The sequence below is a fragment of the Heptranchias perlo genome, chromosome 31, assembly GCF_035084215.1.
Source record: "Heptranchias perlo isolate sHepPer1 chromosome 31, sHepPer1.hap1, whole genome shotgun sequence".
NCBI lineage: Eukaryota > Metazoa > Chordata > Chondrichthyes > Hexanchiformes > Hexanchidae > Heptranchias > Heptranchias perlo.
The window spans coordinates 25,965,907-25,992,783 of NC_090355.1; the positions used below are offsets into that span (position 1 = coordinate 25,965,907).

General features: G+C 39.5%; 1 protein-coding gene across 3 annotated transcripts in view; it reads left to right on the forward strand.

Moving 5' to 3' along the window:
* cntrl (centriolin) overlaps positions 1-26,877 on the forward strand; it is a 97,690-nt gene that overhangs the window by 50,982 nt on the left and 19,831 nt on the right. For all 3 annotated transcript variants that reach the window (XM_067969763.1, XM_067969764.1, XM_067969765.1), the window contains 21 exons: positions 1,171-1,305; positions 5,821-5,966; positions 6,114-6,321; positions 7,202-7,381; positions 8,153-8,332; positions 8,484-8,600; positions 9,323-9,467; positions 10,149-10,291; positions 11,028-11,223; positions 11,594-11,901; positions 12,102-12,310; positions 13,522-13,714; positions 16,980-17,110; positions 18,155-18,295; positions 20,715-20,841; positions 21,346-21,510; positions 22,321-22,480; positions 22,993-23,108; positions 24,101-24,318; positions 25,336-25,493; positions 26,527-26,600. In XM_067969763.1, the coding sequence (XP_067825864.1) occupies positions 1,171-1,305; positions 5,821-5,966; positions 6,114-6,321; positions 7,202-7,381; positions 8,153-8,332; positions 8,484-8,600; positions 9,323-9,467; positions 10,149-10,291; positions 11,028-11,223; positions 11,594-11,901; positions 12,102-12,310; positions 13,522-13,714; positions 16,980-17,110; positions 18,155-18,295; positions 20,715-20,841; positions 21,346-21,510; positions 22,321-22,480; positions 22,993-23,108; positions 24,101-24,318; positions 25,336-25,493; positions 26,527-26,600 (3,450 nt within the window). The remainder of the gene's footprint in view (positions 1-1,170; positions 1,306-5,820; positions 5,967-6,113; positions 6,322-7,201; positions 7,382-8,152; positions 8,333-8,483; positions 8,601-9,322; positions 9,468-10,148; positions 10,292-11,027; positions 11,224-11,593; positions 11,902-12,101; positions 12,311-13,521; positions 13,715-16,979; positions 17,111-18,154; positions 18,296-20,714; positions 20,842-21,345; positions 21,511-22,320; positions 22,481-22,992; positions 23,109-24,100; positions 24,319-25,335; positions 25,494-26,526; positions 26,601-26,877) is intronic.

The window sequence follows — 26,877 nt, forward strand, 5'->3', positions numbered from 1 at the left end:
ATACTGGAGTTCAAACCTGTGTCTTTCCTAGTTTGTGTGGCTCAGCTATTCACTGCTTAAGCTCGTTGAGCCATTGGGGGAGCTCTTCCTTTTTCATTGCTGACAATCTAAGTTCCTTTTTTCTCCTGAGTCTCAGACCATGCAGCTCTTGCAACCATAGTATAAACAGCTGATTTGTTCCCAGCCTCCATCTAGGAGAATTTGTTCCTTGCCAACTCTGAGGAGAAAGCAGTTGGTCTCTATTTGGTGTCTCACCATAGGAAGCGCCCAAGAACAGAAACTCAGCAGAATGGGAAATATAACTTGCGTGTCTATGCAGTGCATATTATTGGGGCAACACATTATGTTATTTTAAAGAAATACTATTTTTCTTGTTTCTTTTTGATCTCCTTGCTTCATTTTTTCATTATTGCCTTTATCTTTTGAATTGTTTTCATTTTTCTCATTTCTTTTTGCAGTTTATCAATTTTCTTTGTTTTCTCCCTCTCATGTGTTTGTGGGTTGTTTTCTGATACTATGTCAGAGAGAGAGATAGACACAGGAACAGTAAGTGAAGGAAAGTAGTGACCATTTATCTTTCTTGGAGCTATAAATGAAAGTGTAGTAGCAGGGTACTGGAGAACATAAAACAGAATCAATCAACATAGTGCTGAATAGCAGGATAAGAGCAAATTTTGTTCAAAATCTGAGTGAAGAACCAGTGCTTCATCAGTATTTGAAAAAAAATTCTCTTACACATTTTCTTTGCTTGTCTGTAGAGTATTTGTATAGATAGTGATAGATATTCTGTTCCATAATGGTTATTACTATAATACAACATAAGTTCTTTTAAAATACCTTGAATCTTTGTAAAATTCTAGAGGTTCCAAATCATTTATATGACATTGCTGTTCAAATAGTCAGTAGATACTGGATCTGTAAAGAACTGTACTACATGCTCTATTGGATCAGTTTACAAGTGTAACATAATGGCACTGTTCGCCATTTGATATACCTGTTCCCTAGAGCTTGAATATATCTTCGGTTACCAGACATAGAGATGAACTTGAACATTCATATGTAGCCTTTAGGTTTCTTAAAATGAGTATTTTTGTATCCTCTACATAGGAAGCCAATTCTTTTGGTCTAATAATAGTTGTCTGCTAATGTAGTGGAATGCTTCCTTTCTAGATGGAACAGTCTGCCCTGCAGGCTGAGCTGGAAAAGGAAAGACAAGCACTAGAAAATGCCATGGCACAGGCTCAACTAGTAGCTGAAAAGGAGCATGAGAATAAGAAGCTAGTTGCACAATTAAAAGGTCTGCAGGTAAGTCTGCTCTGACTGACAGTTATTTACAATGCACAAATGCTGCACTTTTTTCCTAATAAAATTACATTTTCAATTAATGTCATGCAGCATTAAGAAGTAATGTCATAACAAAATAACACTAAAATGAATGTTCCTTTCTTCAGGAATAATATAGTATTTGATATCTGAAAATTTAGTAACTTGTCTTATATTTACATTAGAAATTTATTTCAATTTTTGCATATGATTATTATTTGAAAAAATAACCCTGGGCTAAGCCTTATGTTGTAAGCTTAGGATATACAAAGTATATTTATCACAAAGTATTTTGGGTATGCAGATAAACACAAAGACACAAATCTTGTGCCTTACAATGTCGTATGAATCCTTAGAGTAAATTCACTCCAAAACATTCAAAATATTCTTGAAGCAAATGCTGTGAAACTATGTTGCATTGTGTTTGTTTCAGATGATAAAGTCCACTAACCGAGCTAGAGAATTAATTCTTATTGTTTTTTAAGTTACTGGTCCTAGTTTAACAGTTAATGCTTTACTGCTTCACTTCACAATTGGTCCAATTCCTTATATATGTCAATATAAGAAATAGGAGCAGGAGTAGGCCAGATGGCCCCTTGAGCCTGCTCCGCCATTCAGTAAGATCATGGCTGATCTTCCACCTCAACTCCACTTTACCAACTTGCGCCCATATCCCTTGATTCCCTTAGAGTCCAAAAATCTATCGATTTCAGCCTTGAATATACTCAATGACTAAGCATTCACAGCCCTCTGGGGTAGAGAATTCCAAAGATTCACAACCCTCTGAGTGAAGAAATTCCTCCTCACCCTCAGTCCTAAATGGTTGACCCCTTATCCTGAGACTATGCCCCTAGATCTAGACTCTCTGGCCAGGGGAAACAGCCTCATCATCTATCCTGTCAAGCCCTCGAAGAATTTTTTACATTTCGATGAGATCACCATTCGTTCTTTGAAACTCCAGAGAATATAGGCCCATTTTACTCAATCTCTCCTCATAGGACAACCCTCTCATCCCAGGAATCAATCTTCCTTTGGTAAGGAGACCAAAACTCTACACAGTACTCCAGGTGTGGCTCACCAAAGCCCTGTACAATTGTAGCAAGACTTCCTTATTCTTACATAAGAACATAAGAACATAAGAAATTGGAGCAGGAGTAGGCCAATCGGCCCCTCGAGCCTGCTCCGCCATTCAATAAGATCATGGCTGATCTGATCCCAACCACAAATCTAAAGAACACAAGAAGTCGGAGCAGGACCCGGCCACATAGCCCCTGGGCCCTCTCCGCCACCCACAGGGCATTGACCGATCCGAACTCAGCTTCATGTCCAATTTCCTGCCCGCTCCCCATAACCCCTAATTCCCTTTACTTCTAGGAAACTGTCTATTTCTGTTTTAAATTTATCTAATGATGTAGCTTCCACAGCTTCCTGGGGCAGCAAATTCCACAGACCTACCACCCTCTGAGTGAAGAAGTTTCTCCTCATCTCAGTTTTGAAAGAGCAGCCCCTTATTCTAAGATTATGCCCCCTAGTTCTAGTTTCACCCATCTTTGGGAACATCCTTACTGCATCCACCCGATCAAGACCCTTCACAATCTTATATGTTTCAATAAGATCGCCTCTCATTCTTCTGAACTCCAATGAGTAGAGTCCCAATCTACTCAACCTCTCCTCATATGTCCGCCCCCTCATCCCCGGGATTAACCGAGTGAACCTTCTTTGTACTGCCTCGAGAGCAAGTATGTCTTTTCTTAAGTATGGAGACCAAAACTGTATGCAGTATTCCAGGTGTGGTCTCACCAATACCTTATATAACTGCAGCAATACCTCCTTGTTTTTATATTCTATCCCCCTAGCAATAAAAGCCAACATTCCGTTGGCTTTCTTGATCACCTGCTGCACCTGCATACCAACTTTTTGATTTTCTTGCACTAGGACCCCCAGATCCCTTTGTACTGCAGTACTTTCCAGTCTCTCGCCATTAAGAAAATAACTTGCTCTCTGATTTTTCCTGCCAAAGTGCATAACCTCACATTTTCCAATATTATATTGCATCTGCCAAATCTCCGCCCACTCACCCAGCCTGTCTATATCCCCTTGCAGGTTTTTTATGTCCTCCTCACTCTACTTTCCCTCCCATCTTTGTATCATCTGCAAATTTTGATATGTTGCACTCGGTCCCCTCCTCCAAATCGTTAATATAGATTGTAAAGAGTTGGGGACCCAGCACCGACCCCTGTGGAACACCACTGGTTACTGGTTGCCAGTCCGAAAATGAACCATTTATCCCAACTCTCTGCTTCCTGTTTGATAACCAATCCTCCACCCATGCCAGAATATTACCCCCAATCCCGTGATTTTTTATCTTAAGTAATAATCTTTTATGTGGCACCTTGTCGAATGCCTTCTGGAAGTCTAAATACACTACGTCCACTGGTTCCCCTTTATCCACCCTATACGTTATATCCTCGAAGAACTCAAGCAAATTTGTCAGACATGACTTCCCCTTCATAAAGCCATGCTGACTTTGTCCTATTAAATTATGCTTATCTAAATGTTCCGTTGTACTCCAACCTCCTTGCAATAAAGGCCATTATGCCATTTGCCTTCCTAATTGCTTGCTTTACCTGCATGTTAACTTTCTGTGTTTTGTGCACAAGGTCACCCAAATCTCTCTGAACACCAGATGGTTTCTCATCTTTTAAAAAATTATTCTGTTTTTCTTTTCTTCCTACCAAAGTGAATAACCTCACATTTCCCCACATTATACTCCACCTGCCATCACCTTGCCCATCACTTAACTTGTCTATATCCCTTTGCAGATTCTTTGTGTACTCCTCACAGATTACTTTCCCACCTAGCTTTGTATCATCAAACTTGGATACATTGCACTCAGTCCCTTCACTTAAGTCATTAATATAGATTGTAAATAGTTGAGGCCCAAGCACTGATCCTTGTGGCACCCCACTAGTTACAGCCTGCCATTCTGAAAATGACCTGTTTATTCCTACTCTCTGGTTAACGGACAGAAAACAATCATCTATCCATGCTAATATATTACCCCCAACCCCATGAGCGCTTATCTTGTGTAACAACCTTTTGTGTGGTACCTTATCGAATGCCTTTTGAAAATCCAAATATACTACATCCACTGGATCCCCTTTATCTACCCTGCTAGTTACATCCTCAACAAACTCTTAATAGATTTGTCAAACACTATTTTCCTTTCATAAATATCACCGGATCATGGAAATATATCGCCGTTCCTTCATCGTCGCTGGGTCAAAATCCTGGAACTCCCTACTTAACAGCACTGTGGGAGAACTTTCACCACACGGACTGCAGTGGTTCAAGAAATTAGGGATGGGCAATAAATGCTGGCCTTGCCAGCGACGCCCACATCCCATTAACGAATAAAAAAGAAATAAAACCATGTTGACTCTGCCTAATCATATTATGATTTTCTAAGTACCTTGTTACCACTTCCTTAGTAATGGATTCCAGCATTTTCCCGATGACTGATGTCAGGCTAACTGGCCTGTAGTTCCCTGTTTTCTCTCTCCCTCCTTTCTTGAATAGTGGTGTTACATTTGCTACCTTCCAAGGAGCAACAAATGCTTTATGTTACAAGTGCTAATTTGGCAATAACATAACAACACCAAATAACCTGTGATCAATTTAACAAATATATTTAGCATCCATAGTCAAGGATTCAATATAGTTCAGAAATGTTAGCTGTTTTTAATTTATTGTGACATCATAAAAATGGGCCAGATCCTAGACACTCAAAGAGGATGTTATTGCTAGAGAAATGATCAGGGATATTGTCATCATCAGCCAATTGAAATACAGCACTGGCTGTTCAAGAGAGCCTCTTTATTCTTAAAATGTACACAACATTTTTCTGCCCCTAAAACAAAACTAGGAATGATTGCCAAACGTACATTTTTATAATTTTTGTGCTGACGCGCGCACTGAATTTCAATATGATACCACTGTTTAAGATAGTATAATCTTGTAGTGTAGTTAGTTATTCCTTTCACTTGTGGGACCTGGGTTTGAAAACGATCTCAGATTAAAAAGATTAGCGTCTCCTCAAATTGTTCATCATTGACTGTCTAACTTTGGAGTTGAGGCATATTGTTGGGGCAGAGTAGATGAAGCTTTACTTTGCATTTGAGCCCTGGCTTTACTAGACCTGGTGTTGCTTGATGTTGACACAAGGTGCCAAAAAGGAAAAATTACCCATTCCTATCCCTCACCTTGACAGTCACCATTAAAATTTAGCCACTTGGGGAGTGGGGTTTTGCATTTGATCAGCACTCCTGAGGCTGACCTCAGTGTGACCAGTAGCAATGTATATTCCACAGTTACAAGTCTGAGCCTGTTAACTGCAGCTGTATTTAGCCAAGAGAAAAGATACTTTTAAATATATATCTCTGCGATGTGCATTTAATATAATAGATACTTGTTACATGGATGTTGTGGTCTTTCCAGATTGATAACTCCTTGTTGAAGGAACAGCTTCAGGAGCTACAGGCACATATGGATCAGGCAATGAAGACCATGATTTGTCCAGAGGAGGTGTCTGCTCGTGTCTCTGAGCTCAGAAGAAAACTAGATTCTGGTGTTCGGGAAATCAGGTTAGACTTTCAGTTTGTTGTAATTATTCAATGTGTGCTTTTTAAAATCTGCCTACATTAGAATTTTGAAATTCACTCCATGAGTTCAAGTGATTTCTCATGAGAGTTTCCTAATGGGAAATGAGGAATAATTTTGTTTATTTCTAGGCCTTATAACCAAGGAGACACTTTGGGAAAGAATCTTGCAGAATTGCAGAAGCAGTTGAATGAAATTTTGGAACGTTCACAGCAGGAAAAGGAGGAAGCATTATGTCAGCGGAGGAGGTTAGAACAGGAAATGATGGCATTACAGGATAAACTGAAAAAGACGCAGGAGGATTACAAGACTGCTTATGAGAAAGCAGCAGATACATTGGTAATTATAGGCTGATGAAAAGGATATCAAATAACATAGCTCAACTAATATACAAAAACATTTTTGTTAGTGACTTAAAAGTATGAATAATTGTACAAAATAATAAATTCTTAACTGTCTTATTCTATACATTAACAATTATCAGGAATGTTTTCATGTAAGATACAATTATTGTTCTACGTGCATTGAATATATTAATATCATGTTAATAGATTACAGCATGATGGTGTTCTTGCACTGAGGTAACTCATTGATGTACCAATGCAATGTATATGGAATAATTGAGGTATGTTTAAATATAAAATCTGCAAATTCTTATGTGGAAAAAAAATGGAACAATTCTATCTGTAACCAGTGGTTTCCAACCTTTTCTTTATGTGGACCTCCTGTAAATATTAACACACTTTTAGTACCCCATTCTAACTTCTGAAAAACACAGTCACAGTGTTGTCATTGCAGAAAAGTTTTTAGTGCACAGCAATAGAAACAACAAGCTAGTAAGCCAACAAATACAAAGAAATACAGAAATCTAATGCCAAATGGACAGAAATTTGACCACAAAGACCCCTAGAGTCCAGGGACCTCAGCTTGAAAACCTATTCTGTAAAATCAGACAGGGGCCTTTCAGTTTTGTTTATCCATTGAAAATAATAAACAAATAAGGCATGATGCATATTGCTGTCCATTTGTACTTGCATTGTTTGCTAAATAAGGATGTGTTATAATTTTACAATGTTCATTTTTTAAAGTTATTTACTTGCCTTTTCTTAAACATCACTGTCCTCCACTACACCTGGCTTCTGTGTTCTGCTAATTTGACTCAAATGATCTAATATTTTTGATGGCTCTTTCCATAAACTAGTTGTGATTTTTGTGGCAGATGAAATCTGAGAAAGGAGTCAATGAAGCTAAGGCACAGCAGTTGAAGAACGAGATATCACAGCTCCAAGAGCAGCTGAGAAACATGCAAGAGTTGCAGGCTCTCACTGACGAGCAGCTCCAGGAGGCTGATGAGGATAGAGATAAACTTTTAACAGAACTTGAAGATAAAGAAAACAAGGTAACAAGAATTTTATTTAAATCGTGACCACAAAATAACTTGATAATTAAAAATCTAATCTTTAGAATGCATCCAATTGGCTTACCTGATTCAAACTAAAGATTACTTGTAGTAGTTTGTTACAGATAATAATGCCGTTTTTTCATTGCTCTGGTATTTCTGGGATTTTTCTAGAAGTGCAGAGCCTGGCCTGAACCTGCAGAAGGTGCAGGCCTGACAAAGCATGTTAATGTGGAGACAGGGTGCATTCTAGCTCACCCCTCCCCTCATGCACATGCAGAAGGGAGGGGCGAGGTAGGAATATTTCTTATTTTTTTCATTCGTACACATATTTTGAGAACTGTACATATCCATATACAGTCAGTACACAATTTGCATGATGCTTGTGGAAGAATACATCAGATACTCTGCCGATTGAAAAATCTGCTATCCAGAGAACAGTATTGTCATTTCTCTGTGATTATGTTCAAATTGATTAAATTTGCAGTATATTTTCACTGGGCTAGCTTCAAAAATTCAAAGCCAATGTAAATTAAAAAAAAAATCTTTGTGATCTCCAAAATGTTTGATATTTTCTTTAAACATTCAGTTAAGTGAGAATTTCAGATAGACGATCCTTAGGGTTTCGAATTTCAATAATCAAATTTTATGCTTTAAAAGTGGAAGTAGTTATATTTCTGCAGAATTAATGAGGATATAAACTTATAGGTTTAAAAAAAAGGTCTACACTAAAGAAACAATGATTTAACTTCATTTCATTGCTAATTGCAGAGTAAGATGGAGGATGCAAAAACGCATTTAAAGCTGTGTGGTCTGGAGAAAGAGGTGAAAGACTTGAAGGCTGCTATGGCTGCTTCTGACAAGATGGCTGCCAGTGAACTCTCCACGGCCAAGGACTATCTGAAAGCTCTTCAGGGAACTGTTCAAAAACTGAACCGTGAAAGAGCAGAGGTGACATATTTTGTCGAATGTGGAATATTCTGTGCATCCAGAACTCGTGTTTTCAAGATTAACAAAGTTCTCTGTAACAAAACATGGCAAAAAATGTAAATTATTTTCACCCTCTAACATTACTCGCTGTGTATTTGCATTTTTTCTTTAGGAAATGGGCGTAGCAGAAAAATTCCGGGCTGAGGCAACTCGGGCAGCTCGAGACCTTGCCAAGGCAGAAGCTGAAATCGATCTGCTGCAAAACCTGTTAAAGGAAAAAGAAGGCCAGGTGAGGATGAAGAGCTGTGGACACATCAACCACAAAAATTATACATGTTTTGTTTACACAGTTATATCTAAGATGACTGACTATGTTGGGAATGCAGTATTTGTCGTCTTTTCATCTAGTAATGCTGTCATGCCATATATAAGCCCAAACACAGTGGGCTCCTGTAGGTACAATCCTACTATCCAGTATTGTGACTGGCATTTATATCTCATGTGATCTCACAGAGACTATTGACTTGAGGTTACATTTGTACTGTGGATTCTTGACCATTGAAAACTGGACTGAGATTGCACAATGTCACCTACCACCTAAAAAGCCAACTGAAACTATAGATCTTTATCTCATCTGTCCAAACTGGATTTGAATTCAGGTACTAGAGATGAAAAAAGACATTGTTGTACACTATACTATCAAGTTCTCCAGTTTGCTGTTCTTATAACAGTAAAACATTGACTTTTTTGTATATTTTAAATTAATAAGATTTATATTACGGCAGCTGATTTTAATGAACATAGCTGAAATATTGCTGTTATAGCACTGACTTTAGAGGAACTACTTTTACAGCTGCAGTATCAACTTCCATTTCTTTTTTCCAAATCTGTGTTCCCTCATGTGCTTATTGCAATGATTTGTAACAGGTTATTTGTGTACCTCAGTTATAATTTACAGTGTTCTAACCCATATCTAATTTGTGTATTCATGGCTTTTGACTGCCATTTTAGATTCTGGATGAAATGCAAACATTTGATTTTGGAGCAAATAACGTAAATGCCCAACAGCTAGAGATTGACAGACTAAACCGAGCTCTAGATCGACAACGGGCAGAAGTGAAACGCCTCCAGAATCATCTGGATCATACCAGAGAGGGTGAGATGCAAATTGCTTTGATCTTTGATTTTTTATATATATAGTACAGTATAAGTTTGCAAGTGCTGTGTATACAGAATGAGAAAATGACCATTGCATCTGTTGCCTAGTTACACAGCTTAATGGATGTGCTGCTTACAGTGTCCGTTGATGGTCTAAATTCCAGCCAGTCTCAATTTAAGTATCTGATAACATCTTGCACCACTAAACATTACTCCTGATTAGTCGGGCATGGCTTAAAGATGTAGAAATACTACGAATTATAATATATCACGATGGGGTTTCACTACAGTTACGTACAAGCATGTTATTAGCTGAACCTTATATGTTGGTAAACTGGAAAGAATTGTGTTTTTGTCTGTCAAAATTAGATTTATTTATTGAATCATACCAATGCCCAGTAACCATTTAAAAAATGCCATTATTTATTATCTTATTCAATGTTATGTTTAATATTATTAATGAGTCATTTGAGTGCACTACTATAATAATTTGTCAAACACTTGTAAATAATTGAATACAGTTAACTTATTTAGGATACAAAATCCCTCTATTTTCCTTCTCCCAACCCAGGTCTCCCAAGCTTTACAACTCCTGAAGCCAAAAGGATAGCCCACTGATGGCTCCTTTCAGTTTAGCTGAGTACAGTTTTATCTGTAGGTGTTTTTATTTGTGTTTCAGATAATTTAGGTGAGATGGAAGACTTGATGAATGAAATCATTGCTCTTAGAAATGCCCTTGGCAATCAGAGTGACTACATTACCAGCATGACTGATCCATTTAAGAGAAGGGGATACTGGTACTTTGTGCCATCTTCAACAAAAGTAAGAAATATACAAATCTATCAATGCTGTTTGCTTGTCATCAGTGATATTTTCAAGATTTAAGCATGTGCTGTACCAGTGAGTTGGAAGAATTTAATTTCTAATTAGATTTGTTACTAGCAGTATATGACCTCTTCTTTTCTGGCCGACTTGCTCACCCCAACATGAATGCATTCATCTCGAGACTGTTCTCCATTTTGAAAGAAGAATTATGTGTTTTGGGTATTGTGTATGAAAATCTCAACATTGAATGGTACGATAGCTTTATATGTGACTGCAGTCATGTCACCTTGTAAGGTATTGCAGCTTTATATGTGACTGCAGTCATGTCATCTTGTGAGGTATTACAGTTTTATGAGTGTAGTCATGTCACCTTGTACGGTATTGTAGCTTTATTTGTGACTGCAGTCATATCACCTCATCACTGGCTATAAATGAGCAAGTTACCATGCCCAAAATCTGAAACCCAGTGGTACAACTAACCAAAACAAAACTTAATGTGTTCTTTACGGTTCTATATTGATTTCAGTGATTTTAAGATCTGACTAATCCTTTAATGGTATTTAATGCTGAATTGATAATGAGAAACTCAGCAATTAACTAATTAGCATTGATTTTCTGGGACCGCCTGTTTGTGTAAATACAGTTAGATCCTGTACGTAGATCTGGAATATAACCGATCTAATATTTCGGTGGTGTTACTGAATTGAGTTTTCTTCCCACCTTTTTATTTTAGCCACCAAGTCTGCTGTCTCAAAATAGTCACACAAAAGACTCTGGATTTGGCTCCCAATATCAAGTTCCACTGTCTTCAAGTCGGGGATCGATGCCTAGAAGAGGAGGCAAGGAGGAATATATACCACCAGTTCACGGAGGCTATTGGGTTTACTCACCAATCAGAAGTTCCTCACGCAAGACTCGTACCCAAAAAGGTATGGGACTTCGGAGGGGGAAGGAAAGCTCTATTGATTTAAGATATTTAATTATGAAAGTAATTTTTTTATGACTAGTATTAAAGAAAGATGTGTAACCCAGGAAGAACAATTAGAAAAGTAGCTAAAACATTGTTCTTAGGTATTCTAGTCAGTGTGTTTTTTTTAACAAAGACAAAATCTGTATTTTCCAGTCCAGATTTTGCAAATATCAGAAGTCCAAACATTTGTAATGATTACTGTTACATTTTTATAGAAAATAATTTGTTTTATCATATGTGACAGGTATAGTCCTGAGAAACAAAATAATGGTTTAGATGCTTTATAGCCATTTTGTACGGTTGTAAGATAAGTCTTTTGTCATTTATAGGTGATGGTGAAGATAGTGGGACTGAGAGTGATGAAAGTGGCATGCCCAGGCAACCATTTATAGCCCCACCCAGATCAGTTATTTATACCATGCACCCTGATGGTACCCCTGTGCCACAAGGTACAGTGGTATATGGACCCCCTCCTACAGCGCCAGCCAATGTTAGACCTGACTCTCCGGGCACAATTATCCATGGACCTCCGCCACCTGGAACACAAGTTGTTTATGGACCTCCTCCTGCCAACTTTACCATCCCTCTTATACCTGCTGGTGTTCTGCACTGCAATGTACTGGAGCACCATGACCTGGTAAGACCTGTGCTGTATAGTGCATCATTCCCAAAGCTGTTCTTCAGTCATACAGAACAAAAACCTTATGTAGACAAATATAAAAGGCAGAACTTTGTAGCAATATTATTGGCATTCCTTCACCTAAATTTAACACATTTAAAATTCTATTTGCAAGACATTACTACATTTTGCATTTGGAATTGTCTTTTGTCTTTCAGGAGAATGAAGTCAGTAGATTAGAAGACATTATAGCACATTTGAGGGCCCAAAAACGTGAAGATCAGAGAACAACTGCATCCATAGATAGGTATCATGAGCAGATAGAACAGCTTCGCCACGACATTCATGAACTATTGCATGAGAGAGAAGAGCTGGAGCATGAAGTTGAGGAATTGCAGAAGGTGGTCCAAAAGCGCAGCAACCGAAAGTAAGAAACTTAATTCACTGAAGAGAAGGTTCTGTATTATTGCCACTGCTGTGCAGTTGCCTCAGATCTGTTGCATTTCAGGCAAGCATCTCAGAAATAACAGGATTGACTCTTAAGATTCATGGGAATTGTTTATTATTTTTGAGAGAACATACCAAATGGAGAGGTGCTTAAAGAGACTAAATATACAATATTGAGGTCACATCCAGCGCAGCCAATGAGTAGCGCGCGGTAGCGCTGGCTGCACACCTGACTCATTATAATGAGCTGGCAGCACCAATTTCATGTGAACAGGTTCGGCAGCGCGTGCTCTGCCCCCTGCACCTCCATTTTTGGGCGTGATCGAATTTCTAGGCCAAGGTCTTCAGAATTATACAAACACTATTCTGTAAATTGGACTTAAAAGTGGAAATTCCTTTAGTACAAATGCCACAATTTCATTGATTTTAAATACTAAACATCATGCGGTTGAATTTTCACAGGCGTTCTCCTGCTGTAACTTTTGCAGAAGATCCACTAAAACCTGGGAGAAACATTACGCCATTTCTCTAGGGTCCCCGTAGATCTTCCCCAAAGTTACAGCACGAGATCGGGAGTCCATGCAGAAATTTAACTTGTGTTCTTGCTGTAAAAAAAATATCAGTGATGCAAAATCAAGTCTCTCCAGATATTGCATGAGCCATCTTAACCATTCATTACCTGTGTGAATTTAAACGTGCTGCTTTCATCATGGCATTAAGAATTTGTCTTCACTGTGCTAAATTTATTTTAAAACCGGTAAAACTGTGCTTTGAAGAGCAAGGTTATATCATTCCTGAGCCAAGCACACTGCTCCTGAAAATCCTGCAGTATAAGAAATCTATTATACCATCTCTGTGAATGTCATATCATGCTTCAGAATCTGTTGGATCAACATCAAAATAAGACATTAGTCAAGTTAACGTCTTCATGAATTATTGTGGTTTGTGCATAGATGCGGCATTATAATATTGTAGAATATGGGTTATTATGTGTTGTATATGCATTTTAATTTTCTGTAATTCCCATTGATTTCTAGCTAAACTGCTTTCATCCAGGATGAGTTCATCCAGAAGGATAAATTCATCATTAGCAAAGTAACAAAGATATACATTAGTTCTTATTAATAGTAGTTGATTGAGAAGTAGCTACATTGCATTTTAAAAGTTGTGGGCACTTTTTTTTTTAAACAGAGACTTTTTAGATGGACATATAGATCTGCTCATGAATGAACTTGAAGTAGAAAAATCTCTAAAGAGACATGATGATGTTGTTGATGAAATAGAATGTGTGGAGACAACTCTCTCAAAACGGAGGGCAGAGCTGCGAGAAGCAGACAGACTGTTAATGGAGGCTGAGGCAGATCTCAAAAGTACAAGGGTAAAGGCAAGTCTGTGTCCAATTTTAAGTGTATTCTTCAAGTTACCATTGATGCTTACAAACAGTTCATACAAAGGGGTCAACACATATTTCTTTAACTGAGAGGAAGTGTGATAGTTTTGCTTTCTCCAGGATCACAATCATTGGCACCAAGTGATAAGAGACCTATTAATTGTTGGATCATATACCTGTTGAAGCACCCTGACCAAAATGCATCATTTCTTGTAGATTAGGAAGTGAATGTCTTGCCACATATATTACTGGGTCTTCAGATTCTGAATGCTCTATTATATTTAGAAACCCAGTGTTTGTCATTTAAAAATGTAATTTTTCCTTGATTAGCTTAAATCTAATGTGTCATCTCAATTGAAAGTTAAAATACTTCATTTGATCTAACGCAGGTTTGACTCAAATATTGTGAGAAACATCCTTATTTCTAACCAATGTCATGGGTGTTGAAATATCCAACACAATGTAGAACTTTGGCTGAGAAAGATGCAGTGTTGCATTTGGTAGGGGGTGTGTAAAATATGCTATGTTCTTGAAAAGACAGTGGGGGTAATTTTCTGAGTACACGCTGATGGGGAATCTCACTTTACTGGTATCTCTTATTTACTAAGGATAGTGTTACGATGCTGCCTACCATGCGTAGATCTCCCTTTTGATCCCTAAATGGCCACACCCCTCCTCTTACCAACCGTTTACTATTTATATGGCTATAGAAGACTTATGAATTCCCTTTTACGTTAGCCGCCAGTCTATTCTCATACTCTCTCTTTGCCTCTCATTTCTTTCTTCACTTCTCTGTACTTTCTATGTTCAGCCTGGTTCTCACTTGTATTATCAAGTTGACATCTGTCATATGCCTCCTTTTTCTGCCTCATCTTACTCTCCATCTCTTTCGTCATACAGGGAGCTCTGGCTTTGGTTGCCCTAACTTTCCCCCTCGTGGGAATGTACCTAGACTGTACCCGAACCAGTCTCCTCTTTAAAGGCTGCCCATTGTTCGATTACAGTTTTGATTCCAGTTTACCTAGGCCAGATCGGTTCTCAACCCACTGAAATTGGCTCTCCTCCAATTAAGTATTTTTACTCTAGATTGCTCCTTGTTCTTTTCCATAACTAATCTAAACCTTATGATACTATGATCACTGTTCCCTAAATGTTCCCCCACTGACACTTGTTCCACTTGAATCACTTCATTCCCCAGAACTAGATCCAGCAATGCCTCTGTCTTCGTTGGGCCAGAAACATACTGATCAAGAAAGTTCTCCTGAACACACTTCAGAAATTCCTCCCCCTCTTTGTCCTTTACACTATTACTATCCCGGTCTATATTAGGATAGTTGAAGTCCCTTATTATCACTACTCTATAGTTCTTGCACCTCTCTGTAATTTCCCTGCAAATTTGCTCCTCCATATCCTTCCCACTAGTTGGTGGCCTCTAGAATACACCCAGTAGTGTAATGGCGCCTCTACTGTTTCTTAACTCTAACCAAATAGATTCTGTCTTTGATATTCTCTCTCTCCAGCACTACAATATTCTCCTTAATCAATAGTGCACCCCTCCCCTCCTTTTTTCCTTCCCTTCTTTCCTGAACACCTTGTATCCAGGAATATTTAGAACCCAATCCTGCCCTTTTTTAAGCCAGGTCTCCATTCTCGCCACCACATCATATTCCCGTGTGGCTATTTGCTCCTACAGCTCACCAACCTTATTTACCACGCTTTGCGTGTTTACACACATGCACTCTAAACCTATCTTAGACCTTCTTGTATTCTCCCTTAGTCTGATCCCACGTGATACTGTACTATTTCTTGATCCAGTGCTATCTGTCTCTCCCAATCCTTTGTGCACCTTGTTTCTCCTTTCTAATATTACATCCTGGTGCGCAACCCCCTGTCAAATTAGTTTAAATCCTTCCCCACGGCACTTGTAAACCTCCCCGTGAGGACATTGGTCCCAGCTCTATTGAGGTGCAACCCGTCCGTCTTGAATAGCTCCCTAATATGCCCCAGAACTGGTCCCAATGACCCAAAAATCTGAAGCCCTCCCTCTTGCACCACGTCTCTAGCCACGCATTAATCTGCCTTACCTTCCTATTTCTGTACTCACTAGTGCGTGGCACTGTAGTAATCCAGAGATTACTACCTTTTGAGGTCCTGTTTTTTAACTTCTTCCCTAGCTCCTGAAACTCTGACCGCAGGACCTCATCCCTTTTCTTTCCTATGTCGTTGGTATCCACATGGACCATGACTTCCAGCTGTTCCCCTTTCTCCCGCAGAATGTTCTGCACCCTCTCTGTGGTGTCCTTTACCCTGGCACCAGGGAGGCAACACACCATGCGGGACTCATGTTGGCAGTCACAGAAACGCCTGTCTGTCCCTCTGACGATCGAAACCCCTATGATTACTGCATTTCCACAATTCACTGTGCCCCCCCTGTGCAGTCCTTTACCCCGTGATGCCATGCTCAGGACTGCACTCCTTTGAGGTGTCGTCACCCTCACTGGTATTCAATGCTGAATACTGGTTTGAGAGTGCCACTAACCCAGAAGATTCCTGCATTGCCTGCCTCTTCCTACCCTTTTGGATGGCCACCCACTTGCTATCCTGAACTCTCTGTGGCTATGGGGTGACCACCTCCTGGAACGTGCGATCCACGAAACCTTTAGCCTCCCTTATGCTTTGCAGTGACTTCAGCTGCCCCCCAAGCTCAGAAACCCTCAGCTTGAGCTCGAGCAACTGGAAGCATTTCCTGCACATGTGGCCCTGCAAGACACATGAAGCACCCTGAAGTTACCACATGGTGCAGGAATTGCAGGCAATGGATCTCAGCTGCCCGTCCATTATATTTAGAAACCTTTTTTTCTAAATGCCCTTTAGGTACTCTATTATTAATTTACTTATGCCGATTAACCTACCGTTTTATTCTGGGTCTCTCAGAGCTCCTCTTCTCTGTTCTCTGTGATATCGCTGCGATGCCACCCTCTCTGTTCTTAGTGAATGGGACTCCTCCCCTGGTGCTCAGCGCCGCTTCTCTCAACTCCGCTCCCACTTTTGTGCTGATACCTGGGGCTCTTCCCCTGGTGCTCAGTGCCTTAAGTCAATAAATTATTTCTATGCCTTTTGGACACAAATCAAATTTTTGAGAATCTGGCTATATCTATACTGTAGCTATTAAAGCTTACAACAGCATTTCTATTGTTTACTTTACAAAGTTGCACAGGTTTAGTTTTTTTCTTTAAAATGTGTTTTATCATTCTGCTAGATAAAAGAAACTGCCCAGCAGTATGAGGATGCCAAGAAAAAATTGGTAGACACTGAGAAAGATGCAGAAGAATTGGAGCAAAGAGCGCAGGAGACTGCAGTTAAACTAGTTAAGGCTGACCAGCAACTAAGGTACTGAACACAGTTTCAAGCTGTACTGAATACACCTTTTAATAATTTATATGAGATACTCAAGCAGTAGTGAATGATTTAGCAGATGCTATTAGGCAAAAGCTGAGAGCTTTAAGCTTGAGTCCCTTTATTCCCATAGAGCCCTGCTGTATCATTCACCTTAGCCATTAAATGCAGGATGAGCCATTTTATTCATTCTGAAGTGCTCAAAACATTTGGGACGGTTCAAATTGAGCACTGTGGATGAGTTTCTGAATGCCAAATAGTCATAATGACTTTAAAACATTTTGTTGGATTCATATAGCTAGATAATGGAGCATGTTGGTGTATCTAACATGCTATGCCCAGAATTATGAGATGCAGATTTCTGCAAATAATTTTTCCACAGAGTGAATTAAAGACTCCGACCATAAGATCAGGATATCACAGCCACGTAAGACGTTTAGAATTCTTTGAATTCCTTCATTTTCTGACCATCTTCATAAATGTACAACTGAGGCACTTGAGCAGAACTAATATTCCCCAGGACTGCTATTGACTGTCTTTATGGATATCTCACAAGATTATATTCAGTATAGTAGAACTCTACCTCTGAGAAACCATTAGGATTAAATAGAAATGCCATAGTTGTATTGTAAACAATTTTACAACACCAAGTTATAGTCCAGCAATTTTATTTTAAATTCACAAGCTTTCGGAGGTTTCCTCCTTCGTCAGGTGAACGATGTGAAAACGATGTCAGGTGAACGACGAAGGAGGAAACCTCCGAAAGCTTGTGAATTTAAAATAAAATTGCTGGACTATAACTTGGTGTTGTAAAATTGTTTACAATTGTCAACCCCAGTCCATCACCGGCATCTCCACATCATAGTTGTATTGTTCAGAGAAGGGTCTGGTAGTACTTGAAATTGTCACTGTGGAAAATACTTGATACTTCGTTAGGTTTCCCATCAGCTCAGTCAGTTGAGGACATATGTACAAAATATTCTGAACTTAGAACTAAAACATTTGTAGTAATAATAAAGCAAGTGATTTTTCTCATAGATTAATGAAGAGTGACTTGAAAGACCTTGAACAACACAAGACTGAACAGGAGAGAATTCTGAAAGAAATTAACAAAGTGGTATCTGCAAGGGATTCAGAATTCCGGGCACTTACCCAGAAAATGGAAAACATGACTGAGAGGTAAGTGGATAGTAACTGTTAAATAGAGTCCCTTTTCCCCTCCAGCTTTGAATTTAAGTTCTGTTAGTGGTCCATACCCTAGTATGCCTATCAGCTGCCTTCAGTAGCCTGGGCCCTTGAAGTCTGTATCGGAGCCCTCCAGTGAGCTGGCACATGTGGCATCCTATCCCCGGTCCCTAGCTCCTGCACACTTGTGGCGGTGATTCACCCTCCTCTAGCCTACCTTCTAAAATAGGGTTAGCTTTTAGTGTGATGGGCTGGTGAAAGTAGCTGCAGTTTGTCATGTAGAGTATGTGGGGTGAGATAGAAATAAGAAAGGAAAAAAAGGATTCAGGTGTGAAGAAACTGCGTGACTCCTTCTCCAGCGTTGCGACACGCCCAGCAGTGACTCTCCCCTGGCCCGTGATGACTAGCATGTTTTCTTCCACAGGGCACTGGGTGTGCAGGCAGGCTTGGCCTCTTCCAGCGGCAGCCTCCTGTTGAAAGTGTGTGCGACCTTCTGTAAGAAAGCAGGAAGTGTGTTAATGACATTGAGCTGTTCACAGACTGTGCCTGTCGTGGTCGAATAGTTTGTATGCAGTGTGTAAGATGTGAGGTGTCGGAAAATGAGGTTGCATTAATGGTGTGAGTGTGAGGAGAAATAGATGGAATGGTATGATGCAGAGATTGAAGGGAAGCAAGGGAGCGGAGTATTTTGAGTAGTGAGGCTGCAGGTGGTGAAGGTGTGAGCAGAAAGTAAGAGAGGTCATTGAACCTCTTTCAGCATTGTAGCTATGTCCTAGGGGCTAAGCTCCTGGCATTGACCTTCTCTGTAATCTCTTCCCATTGATGGTGGAGATGTTTCCTGAAGGGCTTTCTGCCCCCTGGGGGGGAACAGGATCTTCCACTGCCTGGACCAGAGCCTCCAACTTGGGATCAGAGAACCTGGGTGCCATCTCTGGACCTCTTCCAGTCATTTTTTTTCCACTTTGGGAAGCTTCCCTATTGTCTGTTGAGTGCATCTCCCCTTTAAGTGGGGCTGACTGCCTTTAAGTGGCTTCAGAGACACCCGATTTCAGTGGTGGGGGGTATAATTACAGGCCTCATAAGTGGGAGAAGAGGGGGGGTAGTGATCAGTGGGCGGGGGGGGGGGAAAGGGAAGCCAGCAGCATCCTGCGGGATTGGGGCCTGGGTCGGGGGCCTGGAGACGCGGGAACGGGAATGGCAAGGGCATGAGATTTGGAGTCAGGTCTTGGGGGAGTGAGATCGGCCGGGGGTCCAGAGCAGCAGCGATCGGAGGGCCCTTTAATGTGGGGTCAGGAGAAGCTCCTGGCTCCACATTCCGGTAAGTTACTTACCTTCTTTGTTGCAGGCAATCCTTAGGGTTGGTTTCCCTGAGTGCAGCCTGCGATGGTGCTGGCTGCCTCAGGGAAAACCAATGTTGGAGCGGGGACCTCGAGTAAGCGTTACGCCCCTTATTTGCATACGCAAAGGGCCGAACGCCTGCTTCAGGCGTGGGTAAAGGATGCCTCTTGTAAATATATTTAAATTTGTGTGGAAATATGGTTTGTTGCAAATAGGTGTTTAAATTAAGATTTCAAGATTGAATAGGCTGGGTTGTTTTCTCTAGAAAAGAGAGGGCTGAGGGATGACCTGATAGAGGTCGTTAAGATTATGAAAGGGTTTGACAGGGTAAATGTAGAGAAAGTGTTTCCACTTGTGAGGGAGACTGAAACTAGGGGCCGTAAATATAAAATAGTCACTAATAAATCCAATAAGGAATTCAGGAGAAACATCTTTATCCAGAGTGATTAGAATGTGGAACTCGCTACCACAAGGAGTAGTTGAGGCAAATGGCATGGATGCAGAGGAAGCTAGATAAACACATGAGGGAGAAAGGAATAGAAGGTTGTGCTGATAGGATTAGATGAAGAGGGTTGGGAGGAGGCTCGTTGGAGCATAAAACTGATATGGTCCAGTTAGGCCGAATGGCCTGTTTCTATGCTGTACATTGTAATTCTGTGTAACTTCAGGTCTAAAAAAATTGATTTCTTGTGGTCCAATACCTTAATGAAATGTGATGCGATGCTCATCCTTTGTGTTACTAGCTCTTGATAGATAAAAATTGTCCAATACATTACACCCTGATTTTTTTTTAAAAAGAGTCCTCAGTAGCTAAATATTTTGCACATTATAACAAGGTTCAAATTATAGTGGCTGCTCCATAGTATAGCATAAACTGTAACTTGAAAATAATTGGAAGCAAAAATTCAGCAGTCTTCCACCAATAAGACAGTAATTATGAAGATCCGTAGAAAGAGGGAGGGGTTCTTAAGGGAATAAGCTTCATAAAAGTAATGTTTGTTGATATGGCTGACATATTTTGCTTATTGTAGTTATAATACAGCAAAGTTTATTATATTGTCCTTTTAATGTTCAGTCTAGAAAAACTACAAACAGAGATCCAATTGGCAGAAACCAAAGAAGAACAGCATCTGGAAACGCTGAGTGAAGCAGCAACATTGTTACAGGATAAAAAGAGTGAATTGGAAAGCCTAAATAGTGAGGTAATTGCAGAAAATGTCACTGAATTAAATCAATTAATCCTGTTAAAAGGATAATCCATCTTTGCTCGGCAAAGATGAGTTTAATCATGGTAATAGATGTTGCTGCAGTCGAAATAATGGTATTAGTTGCTGCTGTTGAGGCATTGAGCAAGATGCACACAGTTTGCAGTCTTCTGAAATGGTAAACTCAAGCTACTGTCATTCACTTCATTGTGTCTAGTAACAAACCAACACTGTCAAAGACTTGAAAGCTGGTCACCTGCCTGTCCCTCCCCCAAAGCATTCTATGTGGTATAGAGAGATTCTACAGATGGAAGATAAACTGACTTTAAAAGTTGGTGTAGCAAAGAATTCATTAAAAATAAACACAAAATATAATACTGTTGGTACAGGCAAAGCAGTCTCAATTACAATACTACTCATTTCAATTTTAAATTAAAGACGAATGTTAATTTCTTTGCACATTTATAGCAGTGATATTGTGACTTGTTCCTTTGCCACAAGGTTGAAGCGCTGCAGGAAGAGCTAACGGTGTTGAACGGTTGTTTAGGCAAAAAGAAAGAAGAGCTTCACTTTCTTCAGAATGACATTGACAAGAAGAAAGCAAGCCTGTCACAAGTTCTTTGGGATGGTGAGACAGACGTGGTTGATAAGCAGCGCCAAATTTGGGTCAGTAAATTGATTTGTAGTGCATTCTGTTGAAAATTTTCAATATATAGTTCATCCGAAACAGGGCATTTTCCCTCAAATAAAATATTATGTATGGGAAATTTTGCTCCACCCTGTTTGCAGTAGTCTGTTGTTTCTCAGACAGCCTCAACAGGAGGTGCTATGTTTTTTTATGTGTTATAAAATTTGCTTGATTTCCAGCTTCATGGAGACTTTCTTCCCGAACTGCTTTTTGATGCATGATGTACATTGCATGTGTTCGAGAGCAGCTCCATTTACTTCAGACTGGCACTGGAGGCTGATGTGGAGCCATCTGTCCTTGGAAAGCCCTCTAGCTGCTGAGTGCACAGAGCACTGCCATTAGTGTGCTTTCCTAAGGTCAAACTGTGCTGGATCAGCTTCCAGGCAAGTATGAAGTACCGGCTTCCATTAAATTGAATAAAGCCATTCTGAGACACATGTGGCTCATCCATTTTGGAGAACAAGCTGGAGACCCAAACTGGTCTGTAAGAACCCCAAATCATGCATATTTTATGGATTAATACAAAATCATTTCCAAGCTGAATATTAGGACAGCTGCATAGAGTACTCTCTGGACTTTCCTTCCCTTTTAACGGTATGTAGGCTAACCAAAAGTCAGTCTGTTTCTTAATCATAGATTACACCCAAAATGTTAACTTGTCCGTTCTTTCCACAGATGCTGATTTACCTGCTGCGTTTCCAGCATTTTCTGTTTTCATGCGTATATGTTGGATAAAACATTTTGAATGTCTTCACAGAATAGTAAAAACATGAAATGATGTTTTACAGGAGGTGAAGGCCTTGCTTGAAGAAATGAGTGCACAGAAAGGAGAACTGAATGCTCAGATCAGTGAGAAGAATGCACATCTTTTCTTGTCAAAACAAGAAGTGATGAAGGAAGAAGACAAGCTTCAGAGCATACTTGCACAGATAAACAAGCAAAAGACAGGTTGGATTTCTAAAAAAAATACAAAGATATGTCAGTACATTTATTGACCTCTAGAAACTGTTACAATGCACAATGCTACTTTCTTGAAATATTTTTGATGATATAACCAAGAATAGGTAACACAATAAGGTAAGAAAATGTCTCTAATATCGCCAGAACAACTTTGCAATCACGTTATTATTGCTTGAAGTTAAAATGAATAGCTCCATCTAATTCTTGTAATTTTACTTTCTTACCTAATGTATGGCGTAAAGTGATGAAGGTCCATGCTGTGTGATTTATAGCCCATCCATCAAGCTAACGGGGAAATTGTGTGGTTTTTTTTGTTTATATAAAATACTCAATCCCAGTGAGCTACTTATGGGATTTGACCAGCAATTGTTAATAAGACATCAATTTTGAGAATGTGTGGAAAGATCAGAGGGGATTTTGATGTGAGATTTGTATCTCATAGCCTTAATACTTTTATGTCAGTCAAATGTAGATTTTATTTCCTATGTCTTTTGCCCTAGAGCTGAAACATGTTCTGGAAATGGTGCAGTTAGAAAACGATGAACTCCTGGGACTGAAACAGCAGAATGAGCAAAAAATGAAGGAACTGGAGAGGGTACAAGCTGTGCTGCTGAAGGTCTGATTTGTAACAAAATGTAATATAACCCTAGAGACTATGAGGAAAGAATTACTCCTGTTTAGCACCATCATAAACGTATCTTTTTTGAACACATTTAAGACGTTGCTACACATAAAGGCCAATACCATCCTCCCAATGGGGAGGTCATCAGAGGCAATTATGGCCATGCAACCCATGATTTCCCATGTACTTATTTTAATGTGCAGAAAATCATGGGCTTTGCACCCGTGATTTCCCGCACTGTGCTGCTTGGGAGCATGAGTGCAAAATCAGCCCAATAATAACCAGAACAATTCTTTCCTCTGTATTGTTAGCTCTTTCCATTCGGATTCCACTGAAATTATCTACCTTTTTTAACAAAAAAATCTCTCTTCACATTGAGTGTTTTTAGTGAGATTTGTGAATTATGAAGTGTGCTTTTTTGCTAATATTTTCAGTTATTGGCTAGGGGATAAGCTAGCGGAGACAACTTTTCCTTCATGCATTCATTCTTCATTGAGACATGCAAAAGTAATGTTACACAGAGAAAAATGGCATTTTCATGCTTCCTCACTGCTAGTTAGTGGCAGCAGGTAAAGTTATGAACTTGAAACCTAAATTTAGCTTTAAAGCAATCCAGATAAAGGAATGTCTCAAGAATTTTAGTCCTCTTTCCTTAAGTCTGTTCTCAGTCCTTTGTCATTTATTTGTAAATAAAATGTCAACACTGTGCATAAAGCACTAGCATTCCCTCCTCTAATGGACTGTAGCAATAGGCATTACTACAGGTGCAATCATCAAGAATTTGAGCTTTTATTCCATAAAAATGCATACTTACGATTTTGTAATGAGAAATAATCATAAAATAAGGGCACAGGAGTGTTCATAGCAATAACTTGTACAAAATACACTTTCTTAAACTATACCATTTTGTAGCCAGAGTAGGACTTTTTTGGTCAATATTACATGATTCATTTTTACTGTGCTCACTAAATGTCATTTTGCTTCAGGAGAAGAGTGAACAGGAAAACCTGCAGCTTACTTCCCAATGTCAACGAGCTGAAATAGAGCATCAGAAGCAGCTTATTGAGAAGGATCGGCAAGAGGTAGACCAGCTGACCTCCAAGATAAATTCCCTTCAGCACAGTATTGAATCTCTGGAGAGAGAGAAAAGTCTTATTAGGGGGAATTGCCTCGCATTGGAGAACAAACTTTCTCAGGCAAAAAAGTAAGGAGTAGAGCAAGATATTAACCCAGTCCAGTGCCAGGTTAAACACTAGCACACCTGGCAATAATTTTAATATGCCAGATTACATAGTAGCACAAATATCTGGATAACCAGTACTGTTGGAGAGTCTCATAACTTAGTCCTTAATCATTAGGCTAATTGAACAGTATCTGTCATGACTACAGCTGATACTGCAACCTAACCTTTGTTCCTCTATCATGCTGAAACATCATAAATCAAATAGAAATTCAGAAGACAAAATAAAAAAAGTGCAGATATTAGAAATCTGAAACAAAAACAGAAAAAGCTAGAAATGCTCAGCAGGTCAGTCAGCATCTGTGGAGATAACAGATGAATTCATGTTTTTGATGAAGGGTTCACGCTTGAGTCAGAAGGTCGTGGGTTCAAGTCCCACTCTAGAAACTTGAGCACATAATCTGGGCTAGTACTTCAGTGCAGTACTGAGGGAGTGCTGCACTGTTGGAGGTGCTGTCTTTCAGATGAGACGTTAAACCTTTCAGGTGGGCGTTAAAGATCCCACAGCAATAGCAGGAGAGTTCTTCGTGTCCTGGCCAACATTTATCCCTCAACCAACACCTAAATCAGATGATTTGGTCATTTATTTCATTACTGTTTGTGAGACCATGCTGTGTGCTAATTGGCTGCCATGTTTCCTACATTACAACAGTCACTACACTTCAAAAGTACTTCATTGGTTGTAAAGCACTTTGGGATGCCCTGAGGTCATAAAAGTGTTATATAAATGCAAGTCTTTGTTTCTTTCCTTATAATTTATTGTTGCTGTAATGCCATATGTTTGGATCTGTATGAATTTCATATCGTGCAATATCCTGTATTCAAATTTGCATTTGAATCCAATATAAACATCACCTCTAATCATTTTTCTGTACTTCTCCACACACAAAAAAACTGAAATCATTAAATCTAAAATAGATTTTTAGCATTCACACATATATGTAAATATAATACTTATAATTTACTTTTTTGCTATTGCAGAGCCATCGAAGCCACTGAAGACAATAACAGAAATGCTGTGTCTAAACTGCAGAAACTACAAACTGAGATGGGTGAACTGAATCAGGAAATCAATCAACTCAATGTCCAGAAACAAGAGCTAAATAGGAAGATGGCATACATGCAAAACTGTCTGCAAGGTAAGTCAATTAACATTCTGTAAAGTACAAAATGCCGACACTCCAAACTGGCAACCAGCATGCATGTTATGCTTTGGGTTACTGAGTGGCTGTCACCTTTATCTACCCTGCCTCCTGCAGGCTTGCTTTCTGCTGACCAAATAGTCAAGGAACAGTAAAATCAGAAGCCATGACATGGTCCACATACTAGTTGGTAAAGGATGGCACGGAAATAGCTGCGCAAGGATGGAAAAATGAAATACTAAATAAAGGTTTAAGTTGCACAGCGTTGTAGCATGTTGGAGCTCCATGGTAGTTTGCAAGCTTGTGTCCGAAATTCCCAAGATAATGAGTCCCTAATCAAAACTATGGCATTAAGTACTTCCTCCACCCTCACGTATTTTCCATGTTCCTGGTGTAAGTAGTCAATTGCTGGCAGGATATGCATCTTTGTCCCACTCAACAATATCAAAATGAACTGGCCCCAGAATTTCTGATGTGGTCATTGGGCAGGCAGAAGTCTTGCTCTGCTGCACATACCTCAGTGGATCATGAGACTCACAATGTTGGAGCCTAGATTTTTGTGATTTGGTTTTGGAATAACTTACAATTAGGGAAAAGAAATACAGAATAAAATTATTTCGAGGGCTTGACAGGATAGATGCGGAGAAGCTGTTTCCCCTGGCTGGAGAGTCTAGAACTGGGGGGCGTAGTCACAGGATAAGGGGTGGATGATTTAGGACTGAGATGAGGAGGAATTTCTTCACTCAGAGGTGAATCTGTGGAATTCTCTACCCCAGAAGGCTTTGGATGCTCAGTTGTTGAGTATATTCAAGACTGAGATCGATAGATTTTTGGACACTAAGGGAATTAAGGTCTGTGGAGATCGGGCAGGAAAGTGGAATTCAGGTCAAAGATCAGCCATGATCTTATTGAATGGTGGAGCAGGCTCGAGGGGCTATATGGCCTACTCCTGCTCCTATTTCTTATGTTCTTAGAAATCTCAAAACAGTGAAAAGTTTCATACTTACCAGAAAACATTTCTATTGAACAGAGAAAAAGTCAGAGCTGGAAATGCTGACGGATAATCTGAGAGATACCAGAGAACAGCTGCAGTTAGAAGATCAGGTAAAACCATTATTTAATTTTAAGTTGAATATACCAAGCTTTTATATGGAGTTTACAGTCAGGTTTAAGCACTCGATGCGGTAGAAAAATTGCAAATTATTTTTACCAATGTTACAAAGTGATAGATGTTCCATTATTAAGAATTAGAATTCAGATTAATATTGAACATTTTTGACCCATTTCTGTTGATTTTTGAAATTTGTTTAAAAAGTGAGAGGAGTTACTGATGATGTCATCAACAGAAACTGGGGAAAAAGCAGAATGATGTTAAAGTTCA